The sequence below is a fragment of the Balaenoptera borealis genome (assembly GCF_965194805.1).
Source record: "Balaenoptera borealis genome assembly, chromosome: 3".
Lineage (NCBI taxonomy): Eukaryota > Metazoa > Chordata > Mammalia > Artiodactyla > Balaenopteridae > Balaenoptera > Balaenoptera borealis.
Genome location: NC_138866.1, coordinates 154,759,166 through 154,778,298, shown reverse-complemented (window position 1 = coordinate 154,778,298; position 19,133 = coordinate 154,759,166). Strand labels below are relative to the sequence as shown.

General features: G+C 50.0%; 1 protein-coding gene across 8 annotated transcripts in view; it reads right to left on the bottom strand.

Moving 5' to 3' along the window:
* Positions 1 to 19,133, bottom strand: part of PCSK6 (proprotein convertase subtilisin/kexin type 6) — a gene marked incomplete at its 5' end in the record, with an annotated part of 193,657 nt that overhangs the window by 131,184 nt on the left and 43,340 nt on the right. For all 8 annotated transcript variants that reach the window (XR_014242794.1, XR_014242795.1, XM_082386016.1 and 5 more), the window contains 2 exons: positions 116 to 226; positions 14,955 to 15,059. Coding sequence is in view for 6 of the 8 variants with exons in the window: in XM_082386016.1 (XP_082242142.1) it covers positions 116 to 226; positions 14,955 to 15,059 (216 nt within the window). The remainder of the gene's footprint in view (positions 1 to 115; positions 227 to 14,954; positions 15,060 to 19,133) is intronic.

Sequence of the window (19,133 nt, the reverse complement as noted above, 5' to 3'; positions counted from 1 at the left end):
AGTGTGTCTGTTTGGAGCTGTCATGAGAATTTAGCTTTGTTGGGGGAAATTGACCCGTCTCAGAAACACGGCACTGCAAACGCTCCAGGGACAGAGAGGCCCACGCCCTACTCACCATGTACCACATGTTGGACCAAATGGGGTCGTTGAAATAAAGGGCCTGAGGGTCGCTTCGCACCTGTCTCTTCACCCTGCGTTTAACTTCTTGTTGTTGGAGCCATTTCACCTACCAGGGGAGAAATGCAGTTACTTTTTGTTTTAAAAACGATCTCCTGGTTTCACGTGGCCTCCTCGTAGGTGCTCCAGCTATCCTTTTCCATGAATAGCTGTGTCTATTAGATGCCTTGGATGGTAAATTCCAAGGAGATGTTTTCACTTCAAGTGACCATATTTGAAAGATAAGAACTAGTCTGGGTCTGTAGGAGAGGAAATAGGACCACTCTCATAGAGTTTGAAATGATTCTACTAAAAAAAAAAGACCTTGTGAAGTTGTCAACAGATTCTCTGGTGATCCTTGTCCCTAATTAAAAGGAAATACATGCAAGGGTATGAAAAGAGTGAAGAGAGGGGAGAAACCGGTCAAATGGTGATCAGGAGTTGGAAGTAAAATGTTTTACAGGGAGGATACGGTTAATTGTGATAATCCATATATTGGCATTTTTAGCAGCTTCTGCAAACATGGTACCGAAACATGTATAGAAAAAAACCTAGAAAGGGATACAGCAAACTATTAATAGCAGCAATTCCTTGATGGTGACACTATTATTCATTTAAAATTTTAAAATTATCTTCAGGGTTTTATAAACTTCTTTCAATCGGCATGATCTGCCTTCACAACCAAGGAAAAAAGCTTGAGAGGCAGGATAAATGTTATTCGAGAGCAGGAATCCAGGAGCCTGGCTGCCTGGATTCAAAAGCCAGCCCCACACTCACCAGCTGCGTGACTTACAGCAGTCAGTTAGCCTCCCTGGCCTCATCCGTACGATGGGCATCACTGTGGCTTGTCATGAGGGAGCACTGGCATATAAACTGGCATACAAAGCATGCACATCACTGCTTGGCACAAGGCTGTATTATCCTCACATGTGTGTATGTGTGTGTGTAAGAGTTTTTCAAGGTGGAAGAGTTTTTTCACTTTTATTTATTTACCTATTTATTTATTTTAAAATTTATTTATTTATTTATTGGCTGTGTTGGGTCTTCGTTGCTGCGCTCGGGCTTTCTCTAGCTGCGGCGAGCAGGGGCTACTCTTCGTTTCGGTGCGCAGGCTTCTCGTTGCGGTGGCGTCTCTTGTTGCGGAGCACGGGATCTAGGCACGCGGGCTTCAGTAGTTGTGGCGCATAGACTCAGTAGTTGTGGCTCGCGAGCTCTAGAGCGCAGGCTCAGTAGCTGTGGTGCACGGGCTTAGTTAGTTGCTCCATGGCATGTGGGATCTTCCCAGACCAGGGCTCGAACCTGTGTTCCCTGCGTTGGCAGGCGGATTCTTAACCACTGCGCCACCAGGGAAGTCTGAGTTTTTTCACTTTTAAAAGATGTGGGACCTGAATCCCTGTGCCCTGAACTGAAACATTTTCTTGGTCCTGCTGCTATGGGCCCCCTGATTCAGTACATCACCCGCTGGGGCTCAGCTCTGCGCAGTGCGCTGAGATGGGCAGGATGGGGGCACCAGGCCCTGCTCTCAGAAGTTTGTGCTCCAGTCGGGGGCTCCCCACCACACAGCGCAGGGTGTGATGCAGGCTCCAAGAAGGCAACAGGTGGCCCAGGGCAGAGAAGGTGAAGGGGAGGAGGAGGAGGAGGAGGATGGAGCCTCTGGGAGGGTGCTGATGGGGGACCCTGGCTGACCTGGAGGCCAGGCCAAGGCTGGTGACCCCAGGGGAATGAAGGCACAAAGTCTGAGGGTCAAGCTGCTCCCCTCAGACCGCTCAGCCTTGACCTCCCCACATGGTCCTGAGGGAGGAGAGGACAGCCTCATTCACATCTAAGGGTGACAACTGATCTCAAGGCATTGTTGGTCACCAGGACAAAATGCTTAGAAAGAAATATCACAGCCTGTCCCCCCAACAATGTGACTTGTCTACAAAACACCAGTAGATCAGCTTCCTGAGAAATGCCACAAAGAGCTCAAAAACAATTTGGATTAGGCACTAAAACAAGCCCAGGCCCAAGTCCTGGATCATTTATAGTTGCCACTGATAGATACTTCCATGGAAAATAAAACTGTACAGTGAGATATTTTGCTCATAACACCCTCTGATGGCATTTTGCAACTTCCTCATATATTACTGCCTGAACCAGAAAGCTTTTACTCAGTATAAAAAACCTAAGACTGTATTTCCTAACCTGCTAGGCAACCTGTTGTAAAGTACAGTGGTAGGCAAGCCACTGACAGCTCCAAGCTCCCGGGATGCTCCCGTCCACCTTGCCTGGCTGACTCACTACCCATCTTACCAGCACCAGTGCCTTCCAACTGTGGTGCCCACCAGGCTTTACTTCCTGTCACAGAGGAGGTGAACCCTCCTCTTCCAAGCCTGAGTGGGTGACTCCCCCGAATCAGGCAGGTGACATGGGAAAGCCTGTTGCCAGAAGTCACAAAACAATCCCCTAGTGGGACAAAAGAGTGAGGGCACCTGGCCTTCAATCGTTCCTGGGCTCTGGGTAAGAACCCAACTTAACACACAGTTCTGAGGGTGGGCTGTGATGGCCCAGGGCCCGCGGCAGAGCTGGAGGCTCTCCTTGTGGCGTGCTCCCAGGGCAGACCTCTCCCCTGAGACAGGTCATTGTAAGACTCTGACAGCCAGCCAGGCACTGTAGGCCAATGGAACTGGATATAACAAATTACTCTCCAGGTCTGTGGAGATGGATTCACAGGTGACCTCCCAGTCACAGAGGCTGACTCAGCCAGCGGTCACTTGGTCAGAGCCTGCTACCCATCTCCTTTCTCCAGGCTCCAGCCACTGCCTTTCTTCTCACCCAACTCCAGGAAAGGGTGGGGGCTCCTGGATCCCATCATCCTGGCATTTTCCAGATTTGCCCTGATTTCTCTGGAGAGCACGGCCCCCGTGGTCCCTTATTCGCTCACCAAAGCTGCACTGAGTCTCACTGTGTGTCCGGCGCTAGGTTCTGGGAACATGAGTATGAGTGTAAATACCACCGGTTCCCATCCAGGACCAAGGCCCCCCTCCCACCCTCCAGCTCAGACCCAGAGCTCTACTTCAGGGGCCCCTCAGGTTGGAACCCAGAGCCAGCTGGCCTCTCCAGTAAGGTCAGGGGTGCCGATGACCCAAATCCAAGTGCCTGAAACTTTAGCTTTCCCAAGGGTACCCTCATCATGAACAGCGATGTTCTTTATGACAAAGGAACACACAGTTCAGGATCCCTAAGGACGTGTCACGCGTGGAATTGATTCTTCCGCAGAGCTCGCAAACAAACGGTGAGCTGGAACTGACCAATCACAAGTACTGAAATTGAAACTGTGATTTAAAAACTTCCAACAAACAAAAGTCCAGGACCAGATGGCTTCACAGGCGAATTCTATCATTTAGAGAAGAGTTAACACCTATCCTTCTGAAGCTATTCCAAAAAATTGCAGAGGAAGGAATACAAGCGGTCAGCTGGTGGTGATGGGGAGAGTCAGGCTGGGAGGGGGCCTGACTGTGGTGTTCTTCCTGTGATTATCTCTGTGAGGAAAAGCAACCTGAGATGCTCAGAAGAATTGGCAGTACTCTTCCTCCCCTAAGAGGGCTAGTGCAAAAGGAAAGTCATCATATTTTGCTGGCAGTGTGCCCGGCTGTCACTTTACACTGTAGCTACGCTCATGCTCTGATCATCAGATCCCTCAGAACTCCTAGAGGAGGTGTGCAGACCTTCTCTTGGTGAAAAAGGCAGGGGACAGACAGCGGTACACACTGTCTGCCTTTCAAGGCCATAGGAATATACTTGGAAGGTAAGTCCTAAACCCAGGTAAGCCTGCAAATGAGTGGGCCTGGGGCATATTAAAATACACATTGTGACTAAGCGTGCGTGGTAAGAGCTGAGCTCTTATGGTGGGTCCCCAGCCTTCTTAGGAAGAGCACCAATCACTCTGCAAAGCCTTCAGATCACTGGAGTGAAGGAAGGGGAAATATTGCTGAGAAGAAAGGCCCTGCTCATTCCACATCACTCTCTTTAGGTTTTGTAGAGAGTTGACTGGTGGCCTCCCAAAAGGTACATTCACCCGGAACCAGTTAATGTGGCCTCACTTGGGAAAAGGGTCTTTGCACATGTAATTAAGTTAAGGCTCTGGCGATGTGGTCATGCTGTGCCCTAAATCCAATGACAAGTGTCCTTACAAAGGACAGGCAAAGGGAGATTGAGACACAGGAGGAGGAGGCCTTGTGAAGACAGATTCCACAAGCTGAGGAGCACCTGGAACCACCAGGAGCTGGAAGAGTCAAGGAAGGATGCTCCCTGAGAGCCCTCGGAGGGACTGCTGCCCTGCCGACACCTTAGCTTCAGACTTGTGGACTCCAGACTGTGAGACAACACATTTCTGTTGTTTTAAGCCACCCAATTGTTGGTCATTTGTTACAGCCGCCCTGGGAGACTGATACAGGTTTAAATCACAGCCTTGATCAGGGTTGAAATTTTAAATGTTTGAGAATCCATGAGGCTGTCCTGCTAACGGAGGATCCGGAGGCCCCCAGAGGATGGGCTGAGGCTGCAGGAAAAGCACTGGGGTAGGGGTGGGACTCAAGGCAGAAGCTCTTACCCAAAATTTTATTTTTTTTACTATTTCGTGCAGGATCTTCGTTGTGACATGTGGGATCTTTTTAGTTGAGGCATGAGAACTCTTAGTTGTGGCACGTGGGATCTAGTTCCCTGGCCAGGGATTGAACCTGGGCCCCCTGCATTGGGAACGTGTAATCTTAGCCACTGGACCACCAGGGAAGTCCCCCCAGTATCTGAAAAACCAGAACAGAATGGCCGTCCTGGTGTACCCAGCGGTGCCAGCTCTGGCTGGCAGCCTCACCCACACAAGCCTGCAGCCCCCACCTTAACGGCTCTCCCCTGCACATCTCAGGGCCCTGGACACCTCTCCCCGCCGTTCTCTCAAACTAAAGCTGCCCCAAAGTGGGTCCTGCCCCCTCTACCCAGGTCCCTCTCACCCTCCTGATTCTCCTAACTCATCAGCACTAAAGCCCACCTGTCTCCCAAGTCAGAACAAAGCTGGGATCCTCTCCAACACAAGTGTCACACATTCCATCTCCTCAAGGGGTCAGGATCCCATCCCCAAGGTTCACCATGGCAACGATCCCCTGGCATCTGGACGGTCACGTGACTCTCGGGGTGTCCCTGCCCCATGACCGATGCACGATGCGGTCTGACCCCCAAACAGGGCCCCCTCCAGCCCCGCCTCTCGCCCCCCCGGCACCCCATCGCCCGCAGGCCTGACTCTCACGGTGCCCCTTCACTGGGCCAACTTACTTGTGTTCCACTTTAACCCTCCCCACCCTGGAATCCTTCCCTGACACCCAGGGGGGCCAGGGGGGCCCTCCGGGCTCCTGTGCCCCCACAGGTGTGTGCATGGTGACGTTGCCTCCACCCCAGGACATGGACATCAACTGTTCAGAAGCCCACTTTCCCCCAGAGGGAGGCATGCGTCTCAGGCACGCTTGTTTCTCCACCTCTCAGCCAACACCTGCCTGTAACAGGGACCTGCTCAGCAAAGATCTGCTGGACTAAAGTCCTGTCCTCTTTCTTCCTGAAAAGGCAAATTGAAAGCTGACGCTGCAAAGTTAGGTGTGTCTCTGCCAGGGGCGAGGGGCTTCCCTGACCTGACTTGTCCGGCACGAACCGCAGCTGTGGTCGGATGTGTCCGGGGTCGGTGTGACCACCCTCTGCTCCCCACTGGCCTGTGCGGACCACGTGGGCTGTGTTTCACTCACCACTATACTTCTGTGTGCCAGGCGATGCATGGTATACAGTAGGAGTTCACTAAATGCTCCCTGAACAAAGGAGTGAAGTTAAATGAATACCCTTCAGATATCAAATATGTTATAACCACAGTCAGACTTTCAAAAACACTTTGGAGTAGACAGTGCGACTGGGTCTTCATGACCCCCAGGTGATCTGCGTGGACTTTTTGTGGAAGATCAGTGATTTTGGACAAGAGCAAGGTTTGCCACCTGCAACCCCAGCTCAACACAGAGTATCTCTCCTGGGCAAACCTCTATAAACCTGTATAAAGTGTCTTGACTTCTTCAAAGTCATATTTTGAAGGTGGGACTTCACTCTGACCCTCTTCCTTTTATCCATTTTCTGTATGTTTCCCGTGAAACATTTTTGTCGCGAAGACTTTATCTTCTTCTCATGATGAGGTGAAGAGCAACGCTTTCTTTTGGAGGCAACGCTTCCTCCAGCTTTCTTCTCGAGAAGTCAAATTAAAATTCGGTATCTGTTGAATGTCACTCTGTAGATAAGAGGAGGTAAACTTAAAACATGCTAGAGGGACTTCCCTGGTGGTGCAGTGGATAAGATTCCGCGCTCCCAATGCAGGGGGCCCAGGTTCAATCCCTGACCAGGGAACTGGATCCCATTTGCATGCCGTAACTAAGAGTTTGCATGCCACAACTAAGGAGCCCTGGAGCTGCAACTAAGGAGCTCACTTGCCGCAACTAAGACCTGGTGCAACCAAATAAATAAATAAATATTTTTTTTAAAAAAGAATGTTAGAAAACTATTCCCTTAAAAAAGTTTATGTTTAAAAAAAAAAAGATGCTTAGAAAGAAGTCATGCAAACGAGCAGGATCCCAATCAGTGCTGCCGGTTGTACAACTGCCTGAGCGTCGTCTAGGCAGGCGTGCCTTGGGCAGCCCCAGCCGCATCCTCTTCCTGGGGCCACGGGCACACTGCCAGAACAGAAGGCAGCCTGGCACATCAGTCCTGGGTTCAACAAGTACAAAAGGGGGTTGCTGTCACGTTATTTTGAAGTTTCATGAGCCAATGTCACCAGAGAGAGCATGAATGACCCCTGCGTTCCACCCAAAGCCACCACACGCCTACGCTCTGCCTTAAAGCTGTCGACCTCTAACGGGCCCCGCCAGGCTCGGGAAGCCCCAGGGCATCTTTAGGAGCTGGTAGGTCCTAGAAGGGGCTCCAGGGGCTTTGCTCTGAGAGGGAGCTAAGGCAACAAAGGCTGTTCTCCGAGATCCTCGTCCCCATACCCTCCAGATCTCCACCAGTGCGAGAGGAAGAGCAGTGCGTTCTATTTAGGGTTCGTGTTTGTGCACAGCTGTGTCCAGGGCAAGGGAGACAGCTCTGGCCAGCTTCCCCTTTTCTTTTTCCCTTATCTTCATCAAAGGGAGGGACATTTCATTCTGTCACTGTGGAAGGACAGGCATTCCCTCCACCGTTTGCCGTGACAGAGCCAGCCCTGCCTGCAGATCAGGGCAAATCCGTGGAAGATGTCAGAGGCCAGACCCCCAAGTGTCCAGGGGCCCCCCGATCCTCAGGCCTCTTCCAGGAGAGAACAGTGCAGCGGGAGCATGGGGGAAGGTCAACCTTTGACCCCATCCTCTGTGCCTCAGCCTCCAGCTGAGGGAGGGGCCGAACCAGCCCATTTCTGTGACCCCTGCACTCAGCAGCCTGGACCCTTACATCTCAAGTCCCGTCAACACCGACTGCTCTCAACACCTGTCCCGACACGTGTTGGGTCAACTTTCCACCAGCTGAAGAGCAGTGACAAGTTAACTCGCCAAGTGAGGATTCAAAGAAAGGAAAATAATCCTCCCTGACAAGTGCACATCACCTTACAGTTTGCAAGGTGGTCCTTCTCTCAGGACAGGCAATGGTTCAGGCACGTAGGAGCTGAGTGGTAGCCAAGCTGGGGACTTCCCGCCTGGGGCCCAGAGATCCTGGAGGATGGAAGGGCAGGCTTACGTCCCAGGAACCCCCAGAAGCTGTATGCAGAGCAGCGTGGACATGAGCACATGACTTCTTTTCTCCTCTGGATAGAGAGAATGTCCACGACTTCCATCAGCTTTGCAGAGGGGCCTGTGATTCCGACATGGTTAAGAAGCATGGGACTCAGCCGGGCTCGTGGAGGTGGCAAGTGGACTGGGGTCCGACTCCATACGAGGATTGATACTCCCACGCTTATCTTCCTGGGGCAGAGGGCACCAGCCCCACAAGCGAGTGATGGTTAAACAGCCTTGTTAGGTCATGTCTCAGGGAGACGCTCGAGCCCTCCTGAGGGTACCACCTGGGGTGGGGAGGAGATGCCGGGTTGCTATGGAAATCCATGAGCCAGGGCAGTAGAAGAGGCAGAGGAGAAGGAAGACGAACCAAAAATCTAAAAGCTGTTCTAACTCAGACTAGAAGACCTCCCCCTCCTCCTCCCACATCACAGAGGCAAGCGGGGACCCAGGCCTGTCCCCCCTTCCTCAACAGGCCACTTCTCGAATTCGTTCCATCCAAGCTGAACTACACGGGCCAAAAGGTGACCGCTTATTGCTGGTGAGAGCCGGCACCACTCCTCCTGCTAATACTGGGAAACATGAACGGACTTCGGGAAATCAGGGCTCTGATGGGAAGCACCCCGTCCCCCTGAGGATCACCTGCCTCTACTCACATGACCGACAGGTGGCTGAAGGACCCCTGCTCCCCACGGTCACCAGCCAGACGCTGGTCAGCACACTGCCCGGCTGGCTCCATGTCGGTCATTCTGCAGCCTGATGAATTCAAGCCCTCTTTAGGGTTTTTGTCGCAATTTAACCAAGGCCACAAGATACTTCTAAAGTCGTTTAGGTAAAAAGAAGTTGATGAGCAAATGGTAACAGATACAACTTGCTACCTGAACTTACTCCCTGAAAACTGAGATCTGTTTCAATAAACATTGACTAAGGGTCCGCCTGCTATTTACTGGGTAGCCTGCCGGACCTGGAGTGAAAGCAAGTGAGGGCAGCCCTGGCCCTGGAGAACGTGACACCCCCCGGCACAAGGCAGGCTGTGTGCGTCTCATCCCGAGCTCCCCCCGCCCCCCATCCCCCTGCCTTTCACGGCTGCTGCCCGGCCTCGCGCTCCAGGCCTCCTGGAACCACCTGCAGCTCCCACCAGCCGTGTCCCTGGTCCCTGTCATTACTGGATCCCCAGCAAATGAAACCCCTCCTCGCTCCCACCTGGGCCTGCGGTCCTGGCACTGTCTCCAAGGCGGCCAGGAAACAGACATTACAGGAACAAAGTGGGGGCCCGAGAGCCGATGGATGGGCTCCTTACCGCCCTCACGGCGCTGGGAACCTCAGGGAGGGGGACGCCCACGTGACCACTAAACCCTTTAAGACGGTGCGTCCCCTGCAGCAGCGGGCACCTGCGAACACGGCCAGACGCACTCTAGCCCTGTCACTTCCGTGCTGGGACAAGATCTGAACAGCCACGAGCCCTCCGCTCCTGGAGTCCCTGGGGAAGGCAGATGCTGAGGGGACCTCGCAGACACAGAGCACTGACATCCAACTGCTAGGAGCAGCCGCTGAGCCAGCTCCCGGTGGCAGGGATGCACAGGCCGAGACCAGAGAGAGACACAGGGGTAGCCAGTGTGTGCAAAGCCTGCGCAGGGGGAAAGGGCAAATGTCATCCGATGAGGATCTTAAAGGCCAGCGTGGCGGGGGTCCAGGGGCCACAGGGAGGCCAGACCAAGGGGGACCTGGGCAGGACATTCCCAGGGGCGGTGGCACCATGACAGGGGTGTTTCATAGGCTCCCTCGGGACAGTGGAGAGCAGACTGGTGTTGGGCAAGGATGCCCACAGCTGGCCAGTGAGAGGGGCCATGCAGCGTCCACATGCCAGAGGACAGGCCTGGGGCACGGGCTGCATGGGTGGTGGACGGAGGGTGGGGGAACGGGCATGGGGGAGGGGCTGCTCCTCTGTGAGACAGAGGTGCGGTCAGAGGTGCTGACTCGGCTTTGGGATGCGGTGACTTTGAGACATCTTGGAGGCATCTAAGTGGAAGCGTCAAGTCTGCCGGTGAAATCATAAAGCACCATCTTTTAAAGCCTATTTGAAAATTCTAACTGCTTACCAACTGGTAGCATCCAGTTCACTAGATCCAGCGGGGTTGTGCTGAAACGTGAAGAGACAGCTGAAGCCCTGCTGTCCCCACGCGGGTGAACCTGTCGGGCCCCGGGTGGCAGCCCACCCTCCCCCCAGCCCATCTCGCAGTTCATCCAGATCAATGTGGTCACTTCCTGTCTATGTGCTGGTATTTGCCAGGAACTTTTTGTTTGTTTGCACTCCAAATGGCTCTAGCACACAAAACTGTCAGATAAAATTCCCTCTGTGGTTAATGGAAAGATCTGCTTAAACGTTGCATCACTGCTGGAAAAAAAAAACTGAGCTCTGATTAGACTCTGGGGCAAAGTCCCATCCTACAAAACAGAATGCCCACTCCGGCCCTGGAAATCATTTTCCAGCTCCTGAGCGTTGAAGGACTGAAACAAAGCATCAACCCGAAGCCTCCCACCACCCCGGAAGGAGCCACCGAGGGCCCCCCTAATAACATCTTTATCCTCCCATTTCCGTCATCCATCTGGCTGAGCATGCAAGGGAAGGGCTGAACCAGAGTCATCATTCTAAAATGTAAGGGTTGGAAGATGCAGCAGCAATGTCGAACTATAAGCCAGCTTGGAATGTAATCAGAACAAGTAATTTTTTAAAAATTTGGGAGCCCTTACAGCTATTGGCTGGTGCTTCAGTAACATCCACCCTTCTCCCGACTTTTGGCAAAAGAACAAGTTAAAAACAAATGCCCTCAGTTGGCTTAAATGACAGTCCTTGGAAAAACCCAGTGATTGATACTGCACCCTGAGAACAGTTGGGCTGTTCTCCCAAGGAGAGGGCTGGTCCACAAACCCCTTTGAGCAAAATGGCCCTTTCCAAAGGTGGTTAAAAACATCAAGTAAAGGTGATTAAGAATGGAAGGAAAACAACCGCACGATGCTTGTACAAGATCGGAGCAAAGAGATGCTTAATAAATGTGTGTGCACGTGTGGCTGAAGTCTTAAATCTTCCCTCCCTCTCGTGTGTTGTTTCCGTTTTGTTCAACAAATGTACACTCTATCAGTTTTCATGCGAAGTAGGGGTGGGTTGTAAATTCCATCACTTATCAAAGCAATTTTATACAATAGGGACTGGAGCTAATTAAAATAAAATACCATCTGCATTCGATTGAGCTTTATCCTAAGCCCTATAACATTCATCTCCAGTTTGGTCATTCAAACACGATGGCAACTGCATTCCAATGACTTAGAATAATATTAAATCATCTTTTCCCTTTCTCAATAATATTAATTACACAACTCTCCAATCGAGAAGGTGACACAAAAACGCTTTGCTCATGTGGGAAAATGTCCTGGTGCTGCAGGACAAGGTAACACTAAACACTTTTGTAAAATAGCTAATTTTACCCAATATTTCACTGGAACGACTAGGTAGAGTAAATATTAGAGTGACAGCTAATTGATATGGTTTGCATTAAAACTAGACTGATTTAAACAGAGGCATTTCAGTTACAATTCTGAATTTGTATTCGGAATTGGGTTCGGATGTCTATGCGCGTTCCCTGGGGCTAAGCATTTAATTAGAACTGTAGGAAACAATCAGCCAATCACGTGGGAGTCGAAGGCAGTGCTGGAATGTGAGGGCTGTTTACCTTTTCTCTCTTTCCTCTTTATTGGCAGGATGGTCTGATAGCAGCCCTGCCAGGAGCTTATTAAGAAGCTCTGTACAAAAGGGATTTTTTTTTGAAAAACTTAACTGCCATAGCCTTTGGAAGTCTCTCCTTCCTTCTCTTTCCTTCAAGGACACAGCTGATGACCGGAATACCTTGCCCTCAGACCCAGACTGAATGCAGTACTTTGAACCCACCTACAATGCACAAGCCCATCATCTCAGATGCCTTGGAGGAGGCTGGCTGGGGCCCACCCGGAATTCTCCTCAGCCGCCTCCTGCCGTCTGACGCTCGGGCTGCAGTGTCCGGCTCCGCTGGTGTTGACAGAGCGGAGACCCGCTGGGTGGGCATCTCTGCATCCCCTGGGGCACAGGGCCTCACACCCAGCAGGTGCGTAATTAATATTTTTGGAAGGAAGGATGGAGGAGTTGAGTTGAATACCTTTAAGAGTTTTAAAATTTAGTCACTAAAAAAGAGTGGGTGCCCCCTAAAACACAGATTAACTCTAACTAATAGAAATAGTTCTAACAATTGAGAAACAGCTTAATTCTCCAAAATCCCTCAGGAAATGAGACAGGCTGGGACCTGGGACCCTTTGCTGCAGTGCTTGCACCTGGACAAACGTCTCCTCAAGCAACAAAATACAAAGAAACTATAAGGGACTAAAAAATAACTGCATGCATGCACAGTTGGGGCAATTTATGGACAGCAAGATACAAAAAGACCAAAAACCCAACTGCCACTTCTGAAGAGCTGGGAGCAAAAGCAGGGGATCAGGAGCAAAATCAGGGTACTGCGCACACCCCCTGCACACACCACCACCTAAGCCACCCCTCTGGCCACACCCCCTACCCTCCCCCCATATAAGGAACCAGCTCACCCCCCATCAGGGAGCTAGCAAGGGCACCTGTTGTTTGTTCTCGCTCCCCTCTGCTGCAGCGGGGCCCCAATAAAGCCTTGCCTGAATTTCTTGTCTGGCCTTTCATCAACTTCTTTTGATTAAGGAGGCCAAGAACACTGGTCAGTGACAGAAAGGGGACCAAGAAACCCACTGTCCCATCCTCTTCTCATTGCACATCTATACGGGGCTGGGGGGGGGGGCAGGGGCTCCCCCATGCAAACAGAGCGCCCCTCGCTGTGACTCCCTCTGTGGGAACAATAACTCTGAAGACTTCGGACAGGGAACAAGTATGCCGTCCTCACAAGACAGATCACTGCTTGCTTAAGAGAAATTGTGGAGGGCACTGCAGCAACTCCCTTCCTAGCTTAGAAACGTCTCCACACTCTGACAGGTGGCTGGCCACTGCGAACCTCAGCCCCCAACCCGCTTCCCCCAACCCCGCAGCCGCATAGAACCCACACGTCTTTGGTGATGGGCCGAGCACCCTGCACTCAGCTCTACGGTGATTCGGGTCTGCTCACCCTTCTCCAGTGGCCCTATCCTGTGGGAATGAGCTACTACCACCTGGCTTTGCTTCTGAGAAGAAAAAACAATACCCCAGCCCCTTTGAAAAGCGTTCCTTCAAGCTCCATGGCATGAACACACAGGGGTATAAACACAGCCCCAAACGGTCAGGTGGGAGGATGCATGTAAGGTGCCTGAGCACATACTAATCCCTTCATAAACATTAAATTCCTGGGACTTCTCTGGTGGTCCAGTGGGTAAGACTCCGTGCTCCCAATGCAGGGGGCCCGGGTTCGATCCCTGGTCAGGGAACTAGATCCTGCATGCATGCCTAAACTAAGAGTTTGCATGCCGCAAGTAAGAGTCGCATGCTGCAAATAAGAAGTCCATATGCTGCAACTAAAAGATCCAGCATGCCGCAACTAAGACCTGATGCAGCATGCATCCATGCATGCATGCATAAATAAATAATTTAAAAAACAAACAAAACAAAAACATTAAATTCCTTTCCCTGCTATGAAGGAAGAATGGGATTAGCACAATATTTGCTATCTATCTCCTTCCGTCTGTCCACCCACCCACACTTCCATCCATCCATCCTTCTACCCACCTATAAAATGAACTCAGAACCATACACTACATGTCTACCTTGTCAGAGCCCAACTGCACGAATTAGTTTCACAGGGACCACTTCCTCATGTTCTTGAAACCAGACCACCACAAGGTCATGTCCTGGAGAAATGTTTTAGGTGCAGTTCTCAGGGATACACCATCTCTCCCACCACCCCCAGCTCCGCCAACACAAAAGTATCCACGATTATCAGTGGGGTGGCATGGGACAACACCAAGGCCAATTTCCCCAAGGAAACTTTATTATCCACATTCTCTGCGGATCACTGAAGGAGTACCACGTGCCAGCTGGGGAGCCCAAGTGAACATTTCACACATTGCTTTTAAGAGAAGGTGATTTCCATGTTCTAAACTACGATTTACCAATGGCCTCATTTCTTTGTTGGGGCTGCTACTGCTTCTCACTTGAACTTCACTGTCCCTCATAGCACTCAATGCCCTGTGACATATCACATATTCTTCTATAGACTTGTCAGCCCCACCATCCACTCTGTGGACACAGCGTGACATGTAGCAGGTATTCCAAAATCACCTGGTGAATGAATGAAGTCATCAAAGGCTCACTTGACCATCTGACATTTTTAATCTTACCAAGTATCTGTTGATTGATATTTGTCAAATATTAAACTAAAATCTATGCAGAAAGTATAATTAACCACCCAATAAATATGAACTATACTAAAAATGTCAGCCTCTTTTCAAATTACATTTGTTTTCATCTCAGAGATCACAGGAATTTTTAAGGAAAAAAAGAGTTATATTTACTGCCCAGGTTTTTAAGTTCATGGTAACCATTAAGATATGTGTTATGACAATCACAAAAACATCCACTTGTCCAAATCCTAATTTCATTATTAAAATGCTAGCTTGAATTGCATAGCCTTTATGAGTAAGATTCACATATTTATCTCCTCTGACTACTGTGTATTTTGTTGATTTTTAAAGATTTAAAATATTAGATCTATAGTCATTTGATTGGAAGTCAGGAATTTAAATTCCCAAGTCTCCCAAGGAACCCAAATATTTGGAGCCTTTAGATGGTCTGATATGTAGCTGCACATCTGTCTTGTTTTATTCAAAGTGGATATGGAAAACTAAAGGCTATCTAGAATCCCATTAAAATCCAGACTCAGGCATTTTCAGAACCACAGCCCCAAACAATAAGCAAACAATACCCTAGGCCCTAAAAAAGCATCCTGCACAGGGAGCAGAGATTTGTACCTGGGGGTCCATCCTGAGGAAGGTGTGAGGGCCTCTGCTACTCAAGGTTGATCTTTTAAAGGTTTTGCTATGATAAAAGTGGTAGTAATCTTCCAGGTTTCCGATCTGCAAAACAAGAAGCAGGATATCACCAGTCAATAGTCTTACAAAATCCTGCATCCCACAAACATCTCCCCCTTCCTCTGAGAGGCTCGTCCTGCTCCCAAAGGAAACATACCCTTCGTTACACTTCCCCACTCAAGTCTCTGGCAGACTCAGCGTCTGTGAACGTGACGGTCAATTCAGAGACTCCTTTTGGATAAACAACACTAGTAGTATTTTCCAATGAAGCACACACTCCCCAAATCTTGCGATGAGGTCATATCATTTAAAGTTTGTATTATCTTGGCCAAGTTTTTTAGACATGAATTAATGTTCATTTAGGGTCAAGCATCCCTGAAGTAGCTAAGTTAGTGTCAAGTCAGGTCTACATCAAAATATTCATTTATAAACAAACTCCATCCTCTCCACCCCACGGGTAAACTGAAATATCTAAGAATGAACATTCACTCTCAAGTGCAACAAGGGAGCCAAGGCAAACACTCGGCCCCATCTGCTTGGGGATTGCAGAAAGGTCAGCTGAGAACATCCAAGCCCCCAGGGTGTCCCAGTTTTCTGCCAGCAGTGGTTTGTCGGGACAGATTTCAGCCTGAGGCCTGGAGGCGACGTAGAGGAGCAGTCAATGTGGCCCTCCGATGGGCTGCCCCCGCTGGCCACTCCCCGCAGCACCGACTTGCTCTCGTGTCTCACGACCCTGGAGCATCAGGTCACCGTTCTCAGAAGACATGCTTCTCGTTCTAACTTCCACTGGTTGTTGAAAACAGCTGGTTGGTCACCATCCTTGACGGCTGGAGGTCACCATCCTTCAGCTTTCTAACTGAAGAGCAGAGCTTTCTGACCGAATACTATATAGACTCTCATGCTGCCCTTCTCAGGCTAAACCATCCTAGTTTCTTTTCCAGCATCTGATTAAAGAGTGAATTTAGGGTGAATTGTCCTCTAGAGCAGTTAGATGTCGTGATGATGCACCTAGGTTTCCAGTCAGATAGACCTAATCCAAGCCCTGCCCACTCCCTTCACCGCCAATGATCGTGTGATCTCAGGCAAGATTCACCTCCTGCAAATCTCAACTCCTCATGTGTAAAATGGGGATAAAACTACTTACCCCATGCAGTTGTTTAAGTAGGACTAACGTCCACCCAATTCACCAAGACCTTCTACTCACAGACATTGCATCTGCTACAAGATGTCCCCAGCAGAGAGGACTGGCCCAGGCAGAGACCTGGAGGGACGTGGAGATTCTGAGTGGCCATTTCCACATCTTTCCACAAGAAGATCAAGCAAGGATCTACAGAGAGAGCCCACTTTACTATACCCTTCAGCCCTCATTGCCAGAAAGCCTGGCAGTCTGGATGCATCCTGTTCTTGAGTTTCTAGAGACACCCACTTGTCCTTGAAATAAAGAACGCCCTTGTTCACTTAAGCTTGCTCCACGGTGTTTCTGTCACTTACAAGCACAGAACAGTGAATACCGTAATCGTCATGAGGGTAAGCAGGTATCATCTGTATAGTGCCTAGTTTAGTGCCTTGAACCTAGTGGGTGTTCGAGAAATCCTGGCCGTATTGAGCTGGGATTCTCTCTCTAGCTCTTCTCCAAGGCTCCTTCAATTCTTCACTGGGTCTAGGATGGACCTCAACTCAACCATTCCTGCTGGGTGACCTGGGCTTCAGACCCTCCATGAGTCTTACTTTCCTTGTGAGAAAACTAACTACTACTTTTAAGGGTAGTTAAAGACTACCCAAGACTCTCTCTCTCTATATATGTACAGAGTCAGGTACAGCTCTTTATATATAAAGAGCTAGCTGAGTGCCCAGCAGGTAGTAAGTACTCTATACATAGTTCTCTGCAATTATGATTCTCAGTTCATTTTCTACCTCAAGACACTGTTCTACCATCATAAACCTCATTATTTCTGCCGTATTTTGCACAAAAGCACTTTTTTCCCTCCTCCTACAGTTAACTGCTCACGTCTTCAACAAAGTTAATTGTTATGTCAAAGGGCTCCTCCTAGAACAAGCCAGAGCTGTTATTTAGCAATAATGGAGTCTTAACTTACAGCAATGTTTAATCAGCATGTTTGCTTATAAGCTGCTACCTTCCCTGGGAGATGTTTCACAACTTTTGGTCTTTTAACTCCAGGCATTCAAGTCAATTTCCACTCAGGGACATGGAAAAACTAAGAGTTGAATCAAATTTGCTGGCAAGGGGATGGATTAATTGAAGAGCTGCTGACCCTAAGCAGACCCATGTCAGGGTAACCCTGGAAGCCATTCAGGGCAGCACCTGCCTTCAGAGCAGCCAAGCCTCTCTTCAAAGGCCAGTCCCAAGGCCATCCAGGCCCCTGCCTCTGCCCTTATCCAGCCACATCCTGAGCAATAGCTCAGAGGGTCTGCGCTGACAGGAGTCATTCTCTTTGAGTAATTCAAGGGAAGAACAGATGGTTCTCACAGTCCTGACCCGGCCAACTGCCCCTGAGGGCAGCAATGGCCAATGCCACATCTGTTTGGAAACTTATATTCAGCCCAGCATGGAGGCTGAGGGTCTGGGTTAGGGTTAGGATCTGGGGAGGGTTAGGGTCTGGGTTAGGGTTAGGTTAGGGTTAGGATCTGGGAGGGTGAGGGTCTGGGTTAGGGTTAGGTGCAGGGGAGAAGGGGACGCCAGCCAAGGCCCCCCTCCTGCCTTGACAACCCCAGCTGCAGGAAAAGCTGGAATCTGACTCAGGAAAAAAGGGGAGGGAGTTGGGTCACTGGCTATTCGGAAATCTGGAAGCGGCCCTCCAGATCCCCGTGAGATTCTGTGCACCTCCATCCACCCTCTGCCCCTCCAGAAGCCGGGGTGAGAGCATGGGGAGAGACACCTTCCTTCCTTGAAACCAAAGATTTGAATGTCAGGCAAACATAGGCCTGACAGGGCAAGGGACAGAAAGGGCTGCCTGACGCTGGAATGACTGCAAGGGTAGGAAAAGGAAGGAAGGAGGAAGACAGGGCCCAGATGCTCAGGAGGGAATCCAGCTACTGTGAGAGGCCTGGGCACCCTCTGCAGCTTGGATGAACATGATATCCCGAAGCCTGTGGCTACACTGTGTGGTTATCAAGTACTAACTCATTCAGAGCAGTGGTGGGCAGACGATGGCCCATGGGCCAAATCTGGTCTATGTTGCTTTTTTACATTAATTTTTAAAATTGTGGTTAAAATAGACATAACATTTATGATTGTAACAATGTTTAAGCGTATAGTTCAGGGGCACTGGGCACATTCGCTCTGTCATGTAACCGTCACCACCTTCACCTCCGGAATCTTTTCATCTTCCCAAACTGAAACTCTGTCCCCGTTAAACACGAGCTCCCCCTCCCCTTCTCCCAGCCCCGGGCACCCACCATCTGCTTTTTGTTTCTGTGAATTTGACAACTCTAGCTGTCTCAGCGGGATCATTTGCCCTTTTGTGACTGGCTTGTTTCCCTTAACATGATGTCCTCGAGGTTCACCCATGCTGCAGCAGGTGTCAGAATTTCCTTCCTTTTTCAGGCTGAATCATATTCCATTGTGTGTACAAGTCACAGGTCGTTTATCTGTTCATCCACTGATGGGCACTTGGGTTGCCTCTACTTTTGACTGTTGTGAATCATGCTGCTCTGAGCACGGGTAGGCAAGCATCAGTCTATGACCCTGCGTTCCATTCTTTTGGACGTACACACAACTCCTGTTTTTATAAATAAAGCTTTACTGGGGCACGGCCACCAGCGTTCACTTACCTCCTGCCCACAATTGCTCTCATGCTGTGATGCCAGAGTTGAGTGGTGGCTACAGAGACCCTCTGGCCCCCATGCCTAAAACATGTCACATGTGGACTTTACAGAAAATGTCTGCCAACCTGCGATTTCTAGCATTTGTTGCTGAGTGTGTCTAGGGAGTCCACCAAAGTCTCTGAGGTTGGACATGGTTTCTCTTTAAGGGGTGGGGACCACCAGTCCACACACCGAGGGGCTCTGCTTAAAAACACAAGTGCAGCTGCCATGCCAGCGCCTTCAGCATCTTACCTAGTCATTGAGCTGCCCTTTCTCCAAGCACTATCCTTGTCT